The sequence below is a fragment of the Neofelis nebulosa genome, chromosome 2 (assembly GCF_028018385.1).
Source record: "Neofelis nebulosa isolate mNeoNeb1 chromosome 2, mNeoNeb1.pri, whole genome shotgun sequence".
NCBI lineage: Eukaryota > Metazoa > Chordata > Mammalia > Carnivora > Felidae > Neofelis > Neofelis nebulosa.
Window position 1 is genome coordinate 193,370,942 of NC_080783.1, and position 12,933 is coordinate 193,383,874.

Consider the following 12,933-nt stretch of genomic DNA (forward strand, 5'->3'; position numbering starts at 1 on the left):
GGGACCCCTGGATGGCTCAGTGAGTGGGGTGGAGCGTGTGACTTTTGATCGCGGGGTTGAGTTCGAGCAGCACCATTGGGTGTAGAGATTACTTGAAAAAAAAATTTTTTTAGGTATTTGTTTTTAACTAAATGGAGAAATGACAACATAACAGAAAGTTCAAGAACAGAGGGGTAAATACTAATGATTTGCCCACTGGCTGCCAGCTGCGACTGCATTTCCGTCTCTTTTTAAGTTCGTGTTTCCAAAGATAAACGTAATCACAGTTTGCGCACTATTTTTTATGCCGTTTCATTCGTTGAACAAGTCAGGGATTCCTCTGTCACAGTGTGTAAATAGCATTGCGAATGGCGACAGACCACCGATCGGCTGGCTAAACAGTTTCCTCCTGGTGGGCATTCAGATTGCCTCTGTGTTTAGTAATTACTAATAATGCCGCCACAAACAGCTTCGAGAGTAGTTTTTCTCCAGAAGTTTGCTTTTGACGCCTTAAAACTCCCGCCAACGGGACCGGGCCCGTACAGCCCCGCCCTCCGCCGAAAAGTCGCGATCACGTGCTTAGCTCTCCGCCGCGAGGGTTTCTGGGAGAACACGAACCCGGAAGCGGAAGTCCAGGGGTCACCCGTCATTTCCTTTAGTGAGAGGAGCGCAACGGCTCTCTTTTTCCTTCGCTCGGCTGATATCTCAGCATGAAGGAGGTAAAGAGCGAGCGGGAGCGAGGGAGCCGACGGAGGCACCGCGACGGGGACATGGTGGCGGCGGCGGCGGCGGTGGTGGTGAAGGTGAAGCAGGAGCGCCTCAGCCCGGAAGCCGCGCCTCCCGCCCACCGCCGCCCAGATTCCTCTGGCGGTAGCGCGTCCCCGCCGGCCGGCGAGCCGGGCCGCCCTGGTCACCGAGGGAACCGAGCCCGAGGAGGTAGCCGGTAAGTGGGAAGGCGCCCGGGACGGACTTGGGTCGGGCTCATTGAGAAAGGACAGGGCTAGCGTGAGAAACACACCTTGAATGCTGAGCGCAGCAGCTTGGATTTAATCCTAAGGTGGTGGAAGTGACCCGGTCGTGCTTGTGCTAAAGAATGTTTACTCCGGTACGTGTCACTTGCGTTAAGCGCCTGATGCCTAATGGGCAGGATCCCCGCCCCGTCCTTCATCCCTGTGCCCAGCACGTGCCCGAGTACGGCCCAGCAGATAGCATTGATCAAGTTGAAATAAAAGATTTGCCCCATCTGTCTACAAATGGAGTGCTGTCGTTGGCTTTCCACTGATCTGCCTCCAGATGTTTCCCGTCGAGAGCCTAAGCGACCTACCTGGTAGAGGTTTAGAAGAAAAATGGTCTCTTGATAGACCCGTTGATTTATTCTTTCAACGTAGTTTTTACTGCCTGTTAAAGACTGTCCTGGGTACTGGGGCCTCAAAGGTGAAGGAGATGGGCGGTGTCTCCCCTCGCGAAATTGATGTGCTCTCGCCTTGAGACAAAGTAACAGAAAATAGTGTCAGTTAGTAACCAGTGTTAGGAAGAGGTTAAAACAGGAATGGGATAGAGCTTGAAGGCAAGTGAGAGAAGGCCTCTCTGAAAAGGTGCCATTTGAGTTGAGACCCAAATAAGAATAATCTAGCCTTGTAAGGATCCAGGCTGAGGAGACCCTACGTGCCACGAACCTGAAGCAGAATGAACGTGATTGTTCTAGAAATAGAAAAAAGAGCACAAACCGTCTAGTGATCAAGGAGAGCGTGGTGGGAGTGAGGTGGGAGAGGGAGGAGATAGAGCCAGCGGACTTGGTGACGGGTGGAGGTGATTGTTGGGGGGCGGGGGGGTGGGTAGGGAGCCGCTGGTGGTGACAGAAAAGAGAGTCAAGGGTGTCTTCTGGGTTTTTGGCTTGAGCAGGGTGCATGGTGGTGCCAGTTACTGAGATGGCAGAGACCGAGGGAGGAAAGGGTGTCGAGGGGTTGGGACGCAAGGATTGTGCTCTGTGAGGACGTTCAGCAGGCAGCTGTGTATGTGGGTCTGGAACGCCAGGAAGACGTCAAGGCTTGGAGAGTGGAGCCCCTGCCTCCTTTAGTGTGAAAAGCAGAGGCGTTCACAGATGTGCTGTTTGTGTTAGTAGGTAAGCTTGATACTTGAAGTGAATTTATATGGGGGAAGGGAAATTGAGATAAAACCCTGTGTGTGCCATGCTCTGAAAAGGTCCCCAGCCAAAAAGAAAAACAAGTCCTCAGGGAGAAGAAGCAAGTCTCCACGAAGTAAGAGAAGCCGAAGCCCTCACCACTCGACAGTCAAAGTGAAGCAGGTAAGTGCGTTGAGATGTTTTGCTACTAGGTGCAAATCTAGAGCCTCTTCCCGTCATAACTAAAGAGTGCTTTGTATGTGTTTTACCTGTACCTGTGATGGGCTTTTCTAGAAACTGGCTTTTTGTGCTTGTTTTCTGCTTGTTTATTAAACTAAACTTTTTTGTTTTAAGATCCTTGTTGATTCACATTCAGTTGTAAAAAAGGAAACGCAGAGGTACCCTCTTTACCTTGTTACTCCCGCCGGCACCGTCTTACAGAATTCGGGGACAGTATCACAAGGAGAATGTTGACGTCGCTGTAGTCAAGACGCGAAACATTTCCTCACCACAACGACCCATCCTGTTGTCCTTTTATAGTCCCGCCCACATCCCTCCCACCCTTAGCCCTCAAGTCCCGGCAACTTCTCATCTGTTCTCCAGTTCTATAGTGTTGTCACTTCAAGAGCGTTATGTAAATGGAGTCATACGCATCACCTTTAGGGCTTGGCTCTTTTCACTCAGCACGGTTCTTCGGAGATCCGTTCAGGTTGTTGTATCTGTCGGTAGTTCGTTCCTCTTTATCGCTGAGTGACACTCAGTGGTGTGGGTTTAACCATTTGCCCACTAAAGAACATCGGGGTTGTTTGCAGTTTGGGGCTGTTACATAGAAGGTTGTGATGGCACATTTGTGTACGGGTTTTTGTGTGGACATGTCTTCATTTCTCTGGGATCAATGCCCACGAGTGCAGTCGTTAGATTGTAAGGTCGTTGCCAGACCGTGTTCCGGAGTGTCTGGCTGCATTAGTTTGCTAGGGCTCCCATAACAAAACACCACAGACTGGATGCTTGAAGCAACAGAAGTGAATTTTCTCATAGCTCTGGAGGCTAAAAGTCCAAGTTCAAGGTGTCAGCAGGTTTGCTTTCTCCGGAGGCCTCTTTCCTTGGCTTGCAAATGGCTGCCTTCTTGGCTGTGTCCTCACGTGGGCTTTCCGTCGTGGGCTCATCCCTGGTGTCTCTCTTCGTGTAAGCATAGCAGTCATATTGGATTAGGGCTTTGCTGGCATTTTAACTTAACCATGTCTTTAAAGACCTTATCTCAAAAAAAAGAGAGAGAGAAAGAAAGAAAAGAAAGAAAGAATGAATGAATGAATACAAGAAATTCCACAAAAATGGTTACATTCAGAGGATGGGGTTGGGACTCGACATGATGCATCTTGGGGGTACACGATTCAGTCCATGACCGTGGCCGTGCTGCTTCACGTTCCCACCGGTACCGTGCGTGACCCACTTTCTCTGCATCCTCCCTGCTGCATTCTCAGCACGTGGTGTGGACGGTGTTTTTGTTTCAGCCATTCCAGCAGCCGTATAACGATATCTCATTGCGATTTTAATTTGCATTTCCTTGATGGCTAACGATGCTGAACGTCGTTTCATGTGTTCATTTGTCATCTGTATATCCTGTCTGGTGAAATGTCCCTTCGTGGCTTTTGCCTGTTTTCTAGTTGGTATATTTGCTTCCTTACTGGTGAGTTTGTAGACTTCTTTGTATATTCTAGATACTAGGCCTTTTTGGGTATGTGATTGGCAAATACTTCCCTTCAGTCTTGTATCTTGTCTTTTTCTTCACACAGCAGGGTTTTTCTCAGAGCAAAAATGTTAAATTGTCATGAAGTTCAGCTTGTCAGCTTTTACTTTTTATGTTTTATGGATCGTGCTTTTGGCATCATGTCTAAGAACTTTATGCCTCGCTCTGGATCCCGAAGACGTGTTTTTTTCCCTACAAGTTTTACATTTAAGTTCATGATTTGAGTTTGTTTTGATACAAGGTGCAAGGCCTGGGTTGAGGTTCATTTTTTGTCTTGCCTTCCTTGAATTGCTTTTGTTCCTTAATCAGTTGGGGGTATGTGCATGGGTTTATTTCTGATTCTGTGTTCTGTTCCACTGATCTCTCTCATTCTGCCAATACCACACAGTCTTGATTATTGTCACTATATAGTAAGTTTTGAAATTGGGTAGATGGATTCCTCTTTGTTTCTTCTTCTTAAAAATGGCTTAGCTTTACTAGTTCCTTTGTCTTTCCGTATAAATTTTAGAACAATCTTGTCTGTGTCTAAAAAAAAAAATCTTGCTAGGATTTGGATAGAAATCACATGAAGCTGTGTTTTGGGAAGAATTGGCTTTTTACTAGATTGACTCTTCCAATCCATGAACACTACGTGTCATTTGTTTGGATCTTTTTTTTTTTTTTTAATTAATTCTTTTAAAGTATGTATGTATGTATTTATTTTGAGAGAGAGTGCACACATGCACGTGCACATGAACGAGTGGGGGTAGGGGAGAGAGGGTAGGGGAGAGAATCCCAAGCAGGCCCCACGCTCAGCACGGAGCCCGACTCAGGGCTCAATCTCACAAACTGTGAGATCGTGACCTGGGCCGAAACCAAGAGTCATGTGCTCAATGGACTGAGCCACCCAGGTGCCCCTATTTAGATCTTTGATTTATTTCTTCCGCGTTTATAATTTTCAGCATTCAAGTTCTACGTAAATTTTGTTAGATTACACAAAGTTTTTTCTTTGGTGGAGTGATGGTGAGTGATACTTTAAACTGCAGTCCACATGTTCTGTTCGTTGCTAATATATAGAAATATAATGAGTTTTTGGGGTGCCTGTTTGGGATTCTCTCTCTCTGCCCGCCCCCTGCTCACGTTGTGCTCTAGTGTTCTCTCTCTTTCTCAAAATAAATAAACTTGAAAAACATGTATGTATAATTGATTTTTGTGTTTTTGTTATATCCTGTGACCTCATTGAACTCAACTTCTTTATTCCAGGAGGACTTTTTTGTAGATTCTTGGTTTTTTTTATTTTTTTTTTATATGGACCATCATATCTTCATATAGAGGCAGTTTTATTCCTTTACAATCTGTATGTGTTTTATTTCCTTGTCTTGCCTTATTGCATTAGCTAGGACTTCCAGCACTATGTCAAATAAGAGTAGTGAGAGCAGACACCCTTGCTTTGCCCTCAATCTTGAGAGACAAGCATTCAGTCTTTTTAAAGAAATTCTGTTAACAGCATGCAATAGGCATTAAGAAAATGTATTTTCGTGTTAATTTGACAGGCTGTGGGTCAGCTTTCTGCTACCTTAAAGATACAAGGCCAGGCAGCCTTGATGGTCTGCATATAAATTGATCAGGCCCTGCCCTAGCTGTCTCAGGATACAGCCACAAGAACCACACCACCCACACTAGGCCTGTCAAACCACTTGTACTTTTTCAGGTTTTTGTTTTTTTCAGTGCACAACTGGCAGCCCTTTACCTGTGGTTTCTAAATGAACATTTTACAATAAATCCTGAGACTTTTATTTATTTTTTATTGTTTTAATGTTTTTTATTTATTTTTGAGAGAAAGACAGAACGTGAGGGGGGAAGGGGTGGAGAGAGAGAGGGAGACAGAATCTGAAGCAGGCTCCAGGCTCTGAGCTGTCAGCACAGATCCTGACGTGGGGCTTGAACCCATGAACCGTGAGATCATGACCTGAGCCGAAGTAGGACACTCAACCGACTGAGCCACCCAGGTTCCCCAAATCCTGAGACTTTTAGAATGGAACTTTGCTAGGGCACCTGGGTGGCTCAGCCAGTTAAGCGTCCGACTTTGGCTCCTGTCACGATCTCACAGCTCATGAGTTTGAGCCCGTGTAGGGCTCTGTGCTGACAGCTCAGAGCTGGAGCCTGCTTCTGATTCTGTGTCTCCATCTCTCTCTGCCCCTCCCCTGCTCATTCTCTCTCTCTCTCCCTCTCAAAAATACATAAAAACATTTAGAATGGAACTTTTCTGTGCTTAATGTTTTTGAAGTATCTTTATTTGCTTATCTGTGCTAACTTCCCTCCTGACCTTAAATTATCTCTTTAAAAGCTAATTTCTGTGTATTAATCAGCTGGAAACTTGGAAGTGACTTTCAAGCAAAAGGGCTTGACAGTTGAAATTCAGTGACTTTCACATGGGTTAATCCTAAGGAGGAAGGCACACAGCCTGTGACTTAGGCATGACTTGTGCTTGCAGGTATTCTTTTCTCCACCACTGAACGACCATTTAATAAATAAATTTATCGATTGCGTGCTCATTGTAAGAACACCCAAGTATGTAAAATGAAAGGTGAGAGTATGGCATATGTAATGTGTGGTTACTTCTCCTGTTATCCCCAATTGCAGCCCCCAACAGAAAAATCACCTGAGTCCCCAGAGGCAACCATTTTATTTCTTACTTATTTTATTTTCATTTTTTAACTTTTTAAATGTTTAGTTTTGAGAGAGAGAAGAGAGAGAGGGACAGAGCGTGAGCTGGGGAGGGGCAGAGAGTGGGGGGGGAGACACAGAATTGGAAGCAGATGCAAGGCTGTGAGCTGTTAGCACAGAGCCCAACATGGGGCTCAAACTCCCGAACTGTGAGATCATGACCTGAGCCAAAGTTGGATGCTTAACTGACTGAGCTACCCAGGTGCCCCAGAGGCAACCATTTTAATAGTTTGATATTTATTCTTCAAGACTCCATTACTTTTTTCCTTTATGTTTTAGTATGTGTCTTAACATGCAGTTGTTTGGGGGAGGGGCAGAGGGAGGGGCATAGAGGATCCGAAGTGGGCTCTGTACAGACAGCAGAGAACCCGACATGGGGGCTTGAACTCATGAACCACGAGATCATGACTTAAGCTGAAGTCAGACACTCAGCTGACTGAGTCCCCCAGGTGCTCCCATACAGAGTTTTTTGTTTTAATGTTTATTTTTGAGAGAGAGAGAGAGAGAGAGAGAGAGTGTGTGTGTGTGTGTGTGTGTGTGTGTGTGTGTGTGTGTGTTTGAGTGGGAGAGGGGCAGAGAGAGAGGGAGACACAGAACCCGAAGCAGGCTCCAAGCTCTGAGCTCTCAGTGTAGAGCCCAGTGCGGGGCTCAAACCCATGGACTGCAAGTTCATGACCTGACCCGAAGTCGGACGAAGTTGGATCATGAACTGACTGAGCCACCCAGGCACCCCGCAGAATTTTTAATTAAAAAATGGAACCATATTATATATACTATACTGCTTATCAATAATTGAAATTTTAGTTATTTTGTATTATCTGGTTATGTAATTTGTCATATTTTTTTCTTTAGTTTTTGCTAATTTTGCTTGGTCTACACGTATTTGAAATGAAGACTGAGAATTAGTCATTGGAATAGTGCGTGTATACAGCCTTATGGGAATTAGAATTCACAGGAGGTGGGGGTGATGACCCAGAGTCTGTGGCTTGTTGTGACTCATTTAATCAGGGATAAAGGACATAATGAGATTAGTCCTGGCAAATGTACTCAAGGTAAGTGGTGGCGGCAAGCTTGTGAATATCTTAAGGTAGGAGGGATAGGCATTGGAAACCCCCTCTTGATGCTTGTCTTGGAGGCTAAAAAGTCTCAAAAACCAGAGTCCTGCTCGGAGTAAGCAGGCCCACTCTTGAGAGTGGGCGGCCAGGAGAAGGCCTTGGGAGCCCGGGAGGCGGTGAGAACTCAGTGCTCAGGTGTACCTTTTTACCCTTTCCGGGTGGGGTAGCCTTGCTTATAGTGTGCGGGGCTCTGTCTTGAACTCTGATGCTTTGGTTATTAGTAAGGATAAGCTTATTATATTCATGTGTTCATTAGATACTTATTTGTTATGAAAAGACATGTTAATATCTTTTGCCTATTTTTTTCTGTTGAATTATTTGTGTTACTGATTTATTTTTTTTAATGATACATTAATAGATGTTATATGTTGCAAACAGTTTATATCAGGCTGATTTTCAATACTGAGTCTTTTTCAAGAAACCGTGGTATGTTTCTTCATTTTTTCAGGTTTTTAAAAACCATCTATCAGTAAATTTTTATAGGTTTCTTTTTACATGCCTTGCATATTTCTTAAGTGTATTCCTGAGTATTGAATATTTTTTATTATTGTTGAAATGAGATCTTTTAAAATTATAATTACTTTTTTTTTCATTTTTGACACAAGAGGAAACTATCTTTCTTTCTTCACATGTTTATCTTGTACATGACTACTTAACTGTCTCTGTTAGTTGTATTTTCTGTATGTGCTTCCTTACAAGTTTGCCAATAGCTCCGTTTATTTCTAGGGCTCTGAACTTGGGCTTGCAGTGTTAGAGCTGTAGTTGGTGACAGCATGGAAATAGTCTGTGTAGCCTTGCAAGGGAACATAACCACCGCTGCCCACCTTATTTCTGTGGGACATTTTGCTCTGAGTGCCAAAGTCCAAATCACAAATGACTTTTTGAATGCAGCTTGTTCACAGGTTGCGGGCTGCCTTTAATTTACTGGATCTTTTTGAATTTCAGGAACGCGAGGATCATCCCCGGAGAGGACGGGAAGATCGGCAGCACAGGGAACCATCAGGCCAGGAACACAGGCGAGCTAGGAATAGCGACCGTGACAGACACAGGGGCCATTCCCACCAGAGGAGAAGCTCTAATGAGAGGCCTGGGAGTGGGCAGGCTCAGGGACGGGACCGAGACATTCAGAACCTCCAGGCTCAGGACGCAGAGCGGGAGTTTTACAATGCCCGACGACGGGAGAATCGCCAGAAGAACGAAGTTAGTGCCAGCGGTAATGAGCCTCAGGAGTTGGCTCCCCGACCTGGTGGCAACAGTAAGGACAAAGAGGCGCCCGCTAAAGAAAAGCCAAGCTTTGAACTTTCTGGGGCACTTCTTGAGGATACCAACACTTTCCGGGGTGTCGTCATTAAATACAGTGAGCCCCCAGAAGCACGGATCCCCAAAAAACGGTGGCGCCTCTACCCCTTTAAAAATGATGAGGTGCTTCCCGTCATGTACATCCATCGGCAGAGCGCCTACCTCCTAGGCCGGCACCGCCGCATAGCGGACATCCCAATCGATCATCCCTCCTGCTCAAAGCAGCATGCGGTCTTTCAGTATCGGTGAGTGTAGGAAGAACCAGGAGTGTGGGTAGACGCCGACAGTGTCAGGATTACTAACATTTGTGTACACATGCTTGCGGCAGAATGCCACACTCCTCGGATCTAATCTTTGTCTTAGATTATGTGTGTGGCATCTGTGTTAGCCGTGTCTGTATTTGGCAGTTTGTGGAGTGCGTCTGTTACCGTTTGGTGCTCGTGACAATCCTGTGAGGAGGACAGGTCACACATCAATATCCCCATTTGACAGGTGTGAAGACTGAAGGTTAGCTTCAGAGTTAGCGCCCTTGACGCTGGAGTCAAAATGCACTGCTTTATTCCCGTTGGGACAGGAGATAAGACAGGTTGAAACATGGGTGAAAGAAGCATCGTGTTGATTATAAACAGCACAAAAGTGTTTCTTCTTTTTCTTTTCCTTTTTAAGTTTTTTAACATTTATTTATTTTTGAGAGAGAGAGAGAAAACGAGCAGGGGAGGGGCAGAGAGGGAGACACAGAAACCGAAGCAGGCTCCAGGCTCTGAGCTATTGGCACAGAGCCTGACACAGAGCTCGAACCCATGGACCATGAGATCATGACCGGAGCCAAAGTTGGGTGCCCAACCGACTGAGCCACCCAGGCGGCCCTAAAAGTGTTTTTTATTAATCACAACAAGAGGTCTTGGATTCTGATGTTAAACTTTTGATCTGCCATGAATTTCCTGGTCCACTCCCTCAGCAACCAGTTCCCACCTTTTCTACTAAGTATATTTACTGACTTGCTCGTAATTTCAAAATCCAGGGCCATACCATCCCCTTGATTTCCTGGAGTTGACTCGAGCTGTGTTCAAGCCAGGTAATTGACATCCTGTGTGTAGGCTGTGTTAGGAAAATACGGGAGGGCCTCGAGACGGGATTTTGCTCACAGGTTTCTCTCTTTTATCTCTGCTAGGCTTGTGGAATATACCCGTGCTGATGGTACAGTTGGCCGAAGGGTGAGGCCCTACATCATTGACCTTGGCTCAGGCAATGGAACATTCTTGAATAACAAGCGCATTGAGCCACAGAGATACTATGAACTAAAGGAAAAGGACGTACTTAAATTTGGGTTCAGCAGCAGAGAGTATGTCCTGCTTCACGAGTCCTCTGACACCTCCGAAGTAGACAGGAAAGAAGATGAGGATGACGAGGAGGAGGAGGAAGTATCTGACAGCTAGCAAACTAAGAACCAACCCAAACTCTGGAGAGACCTCTTCTTTCTTTGAAGGTTTTGGGATTGACTCAGAGAGTACAAGGGTGCTCTCTGTAATGCCTCTTATTGCCTTAAGTCTTTCCTCTGTTGCTGACCAGCCTATGTTCTAGTATAAGAAAACTGACCTATGTTTGGTTGAACTTTTTCCTGTGGCGCATCAGCCACTCGCCTATGGGCATTTGTTTTCAGAACAGTCTCACCAACACATCGTGTTTCAGTAGAAGCATTGTGGCTTTAGTTGGTGCTTCCAGAACTGCTGCCTAGGAGACTATAAACCCTTGGATAAAGGGGAACTGTGGCTTGTTCTCTTTGTACAGTTACTTTATTTATATAGCTGTTAAGCTTCGTGGACTGGGTTTGTTTTTGTTTTGGGGGCAACCCCCTGAACAGAGAATCTTACTAAGCTTTGGTTGTCACCAAAACAGCCTCCAGTATATACCAAAGCTTTGACCTGGTTGAGCTCTTGAGTCACAGAAGTTGATTTTTGCACTTCATTTTGGGGGGGAGGGGTGGGAATGTACCACATGACCTCATTATTGATTATTGGACTTGAACAGATGCTTTATGGAACCTGCTTCAGCATGGACTGTATAGGAAGGTCCTGGCTTCTGCCAGTGGGTGCTGATGTAACGTCACAAGAAGCTGACCTGGAGCATAGATCTGTTTCTTGTGAAGGGTTCTGATTTCTCCACAGAGCATGTACAGAACAATTTTGATCATCTGTTCAACTTTGCATTTTCATTCAAATGTTATCTCCTTCCTTCTTTGCAAAACAGTGTCAGTTTCGTAGCAGGGTCCTTGCTTTATTCTAACAACATATGTATATGTCTAAAGGAGGTTGTGTAGTTTACACATTTCATCTTTTCAAAAACTGTTCAGAGAGGTTGTATTTATCTTCCCAAGGCCAGAAAGCAAGGGAATTGCCCTGTTTCCTAATTTTCCACCAGAGGAATATGTGTAAGTAGCAGAGTCCTAACTACTTGCATATATCGTGTGTTTGTGCGTATGTGTGTATATATAACATTGCGTGTGAAAGAGCTGCATATTGATTTTCATATGGGAATGTTTTGTGACGTAAATGTAATACTACATTATAGGCAAAGGCCTCCCTGCATTTGAAGAGCAGGTTTTCATTTATATGTATTTTTGGGATAAAAAAATAACAATAATAAAATTTGTAAATACAGCCCCATTTCAAAAGGTTATCCTTTCCTAGCATAGAGGGCCTTGTGTTTATAGGGCCATTTGCAGCTACGGGAATCTTAGTATTTGCGAGGTAAAAATAACTAGTTGCAGGGGCTGACTTGGGAGGGGCAGGGGTGACACCAGGAAGAGTGAACTTGGGACCAGCAGCAGCTCTGCAAACCAGACCCTCACATGTCAGCGAGTGAGTGCTAGTCCTGTTGAAGCAGCAGTGTTTTCTGAATTGGCAGTGAAGGGGTTTTCCTTTCCAGAACAGTCCGTTGGGGCAGGTTATACATAGCAGGTCTTGCCCCAGTTGACCCCTGTCCCTGCTCTGTTGCCCTCAGGTGGTCACCTGGCGGGAGAAAGGAGCGGCAATGCAACTTGGTGCTGCCGTCTGCCTTCCTCTTTGAAAAGTATGATGTTGTTAGATTGTCTTCTTCACCACTGTTTTTCCGTTGAGGTCCCACCTACCCATGTGGACTTGGGGCTAAGTGCTGACTAGAGTGGAGGAGGGACAGCTGACTAACATTTATGCAAAAGAAAGGAGATGTTCCCTTTAAAGAGTGAATACGAAAGGAGGTCAGTTAGATGTAGGGAAGCTCTAAGAATGAAAGAGCAGTTAGCATTCCCTCCGCCATGTGCTCCACCCTGGCCCCTGGCCACGGTAACTGCTACCTTCCCAACTTTCCTATCTGCCATAGACCCCTAATTGCACCTGTGCCCGTCTCAAAGGTAAGTTTTGTTTTGATGGATCCAAACTGATGGCTTTCTCTTGCTGGGATTAGGCAATAACCTGGCCTCCAGGGCCTCCTGTTCAGTTTGTGCTCCTACTACTGCTTCTAGGTAGCCTTGGGCTTCGCTGGAAACACCATTGTGCTGGGCAACATGATAGATGACCACTTTGCCTATGTTCTTCAAGAAGGGGTCCCAATTGTGAAGTAAACTTGCTTTAGCAGAGGAATAACGTACTGCATTCAGAGATTCTTGATGCCAAATATCTGGGCATCCTTTTGAATTTTAATTCCTTTAAGCCTGGGTGGCTTAGTTGGTTGTCTGACTCTTGATTTTGGCTCTGATCATGATCCCAGGGTCATGGGCTTGAGCCCCACGTCAGGCTCCACACTCAGCGTGGAGCCTGCCTGGGATTTTCTCTCTCTCTCAATCTCTCTCTCTCTCAATCTCTCTCTCTCCCACTGCCCCTCTCTCTTTCTGTCTCTCTCGAGAGACCCGGCCCATCTCTAAAACCAGATATCACCAGCGGACTTCTCATTTGAAGTTGACATAATCCTAAAGCTTTCCTCTTGCAACT

At 45.5% G+C, this 12,933-nt stretch overlaps 1 protein-coding gene across 1 annotated transcript; it reads left to right on the plus strand.

The window, feature by feature from the left end:
* Nucleotides 1–618: 618 nt before the first annotated feature.
* Nucleotides 619–11,625, plus strand: SNIP1 (Smad nuclear interacting protein 1). Its single transcript, XM_058718028.1, has 4 exons — nt 619–922; nt 2,182–2,284; nt 8,615–9,213; nt 10,140–11,625. The coding sequence occupies exons 1-4, from the start codon at nt 690–692 to the stop codon at nt 10,402–10,404; spliced, it is 1,200 nt and encodes a 399-aa protein (XP_058574011.1). The 5' UTR covers nt 619–689; the 3' UTR covers nt 10,405–11,625.
* Nucleotides 11,626–12,933: the final 1,308 nt, after the last annotated feature.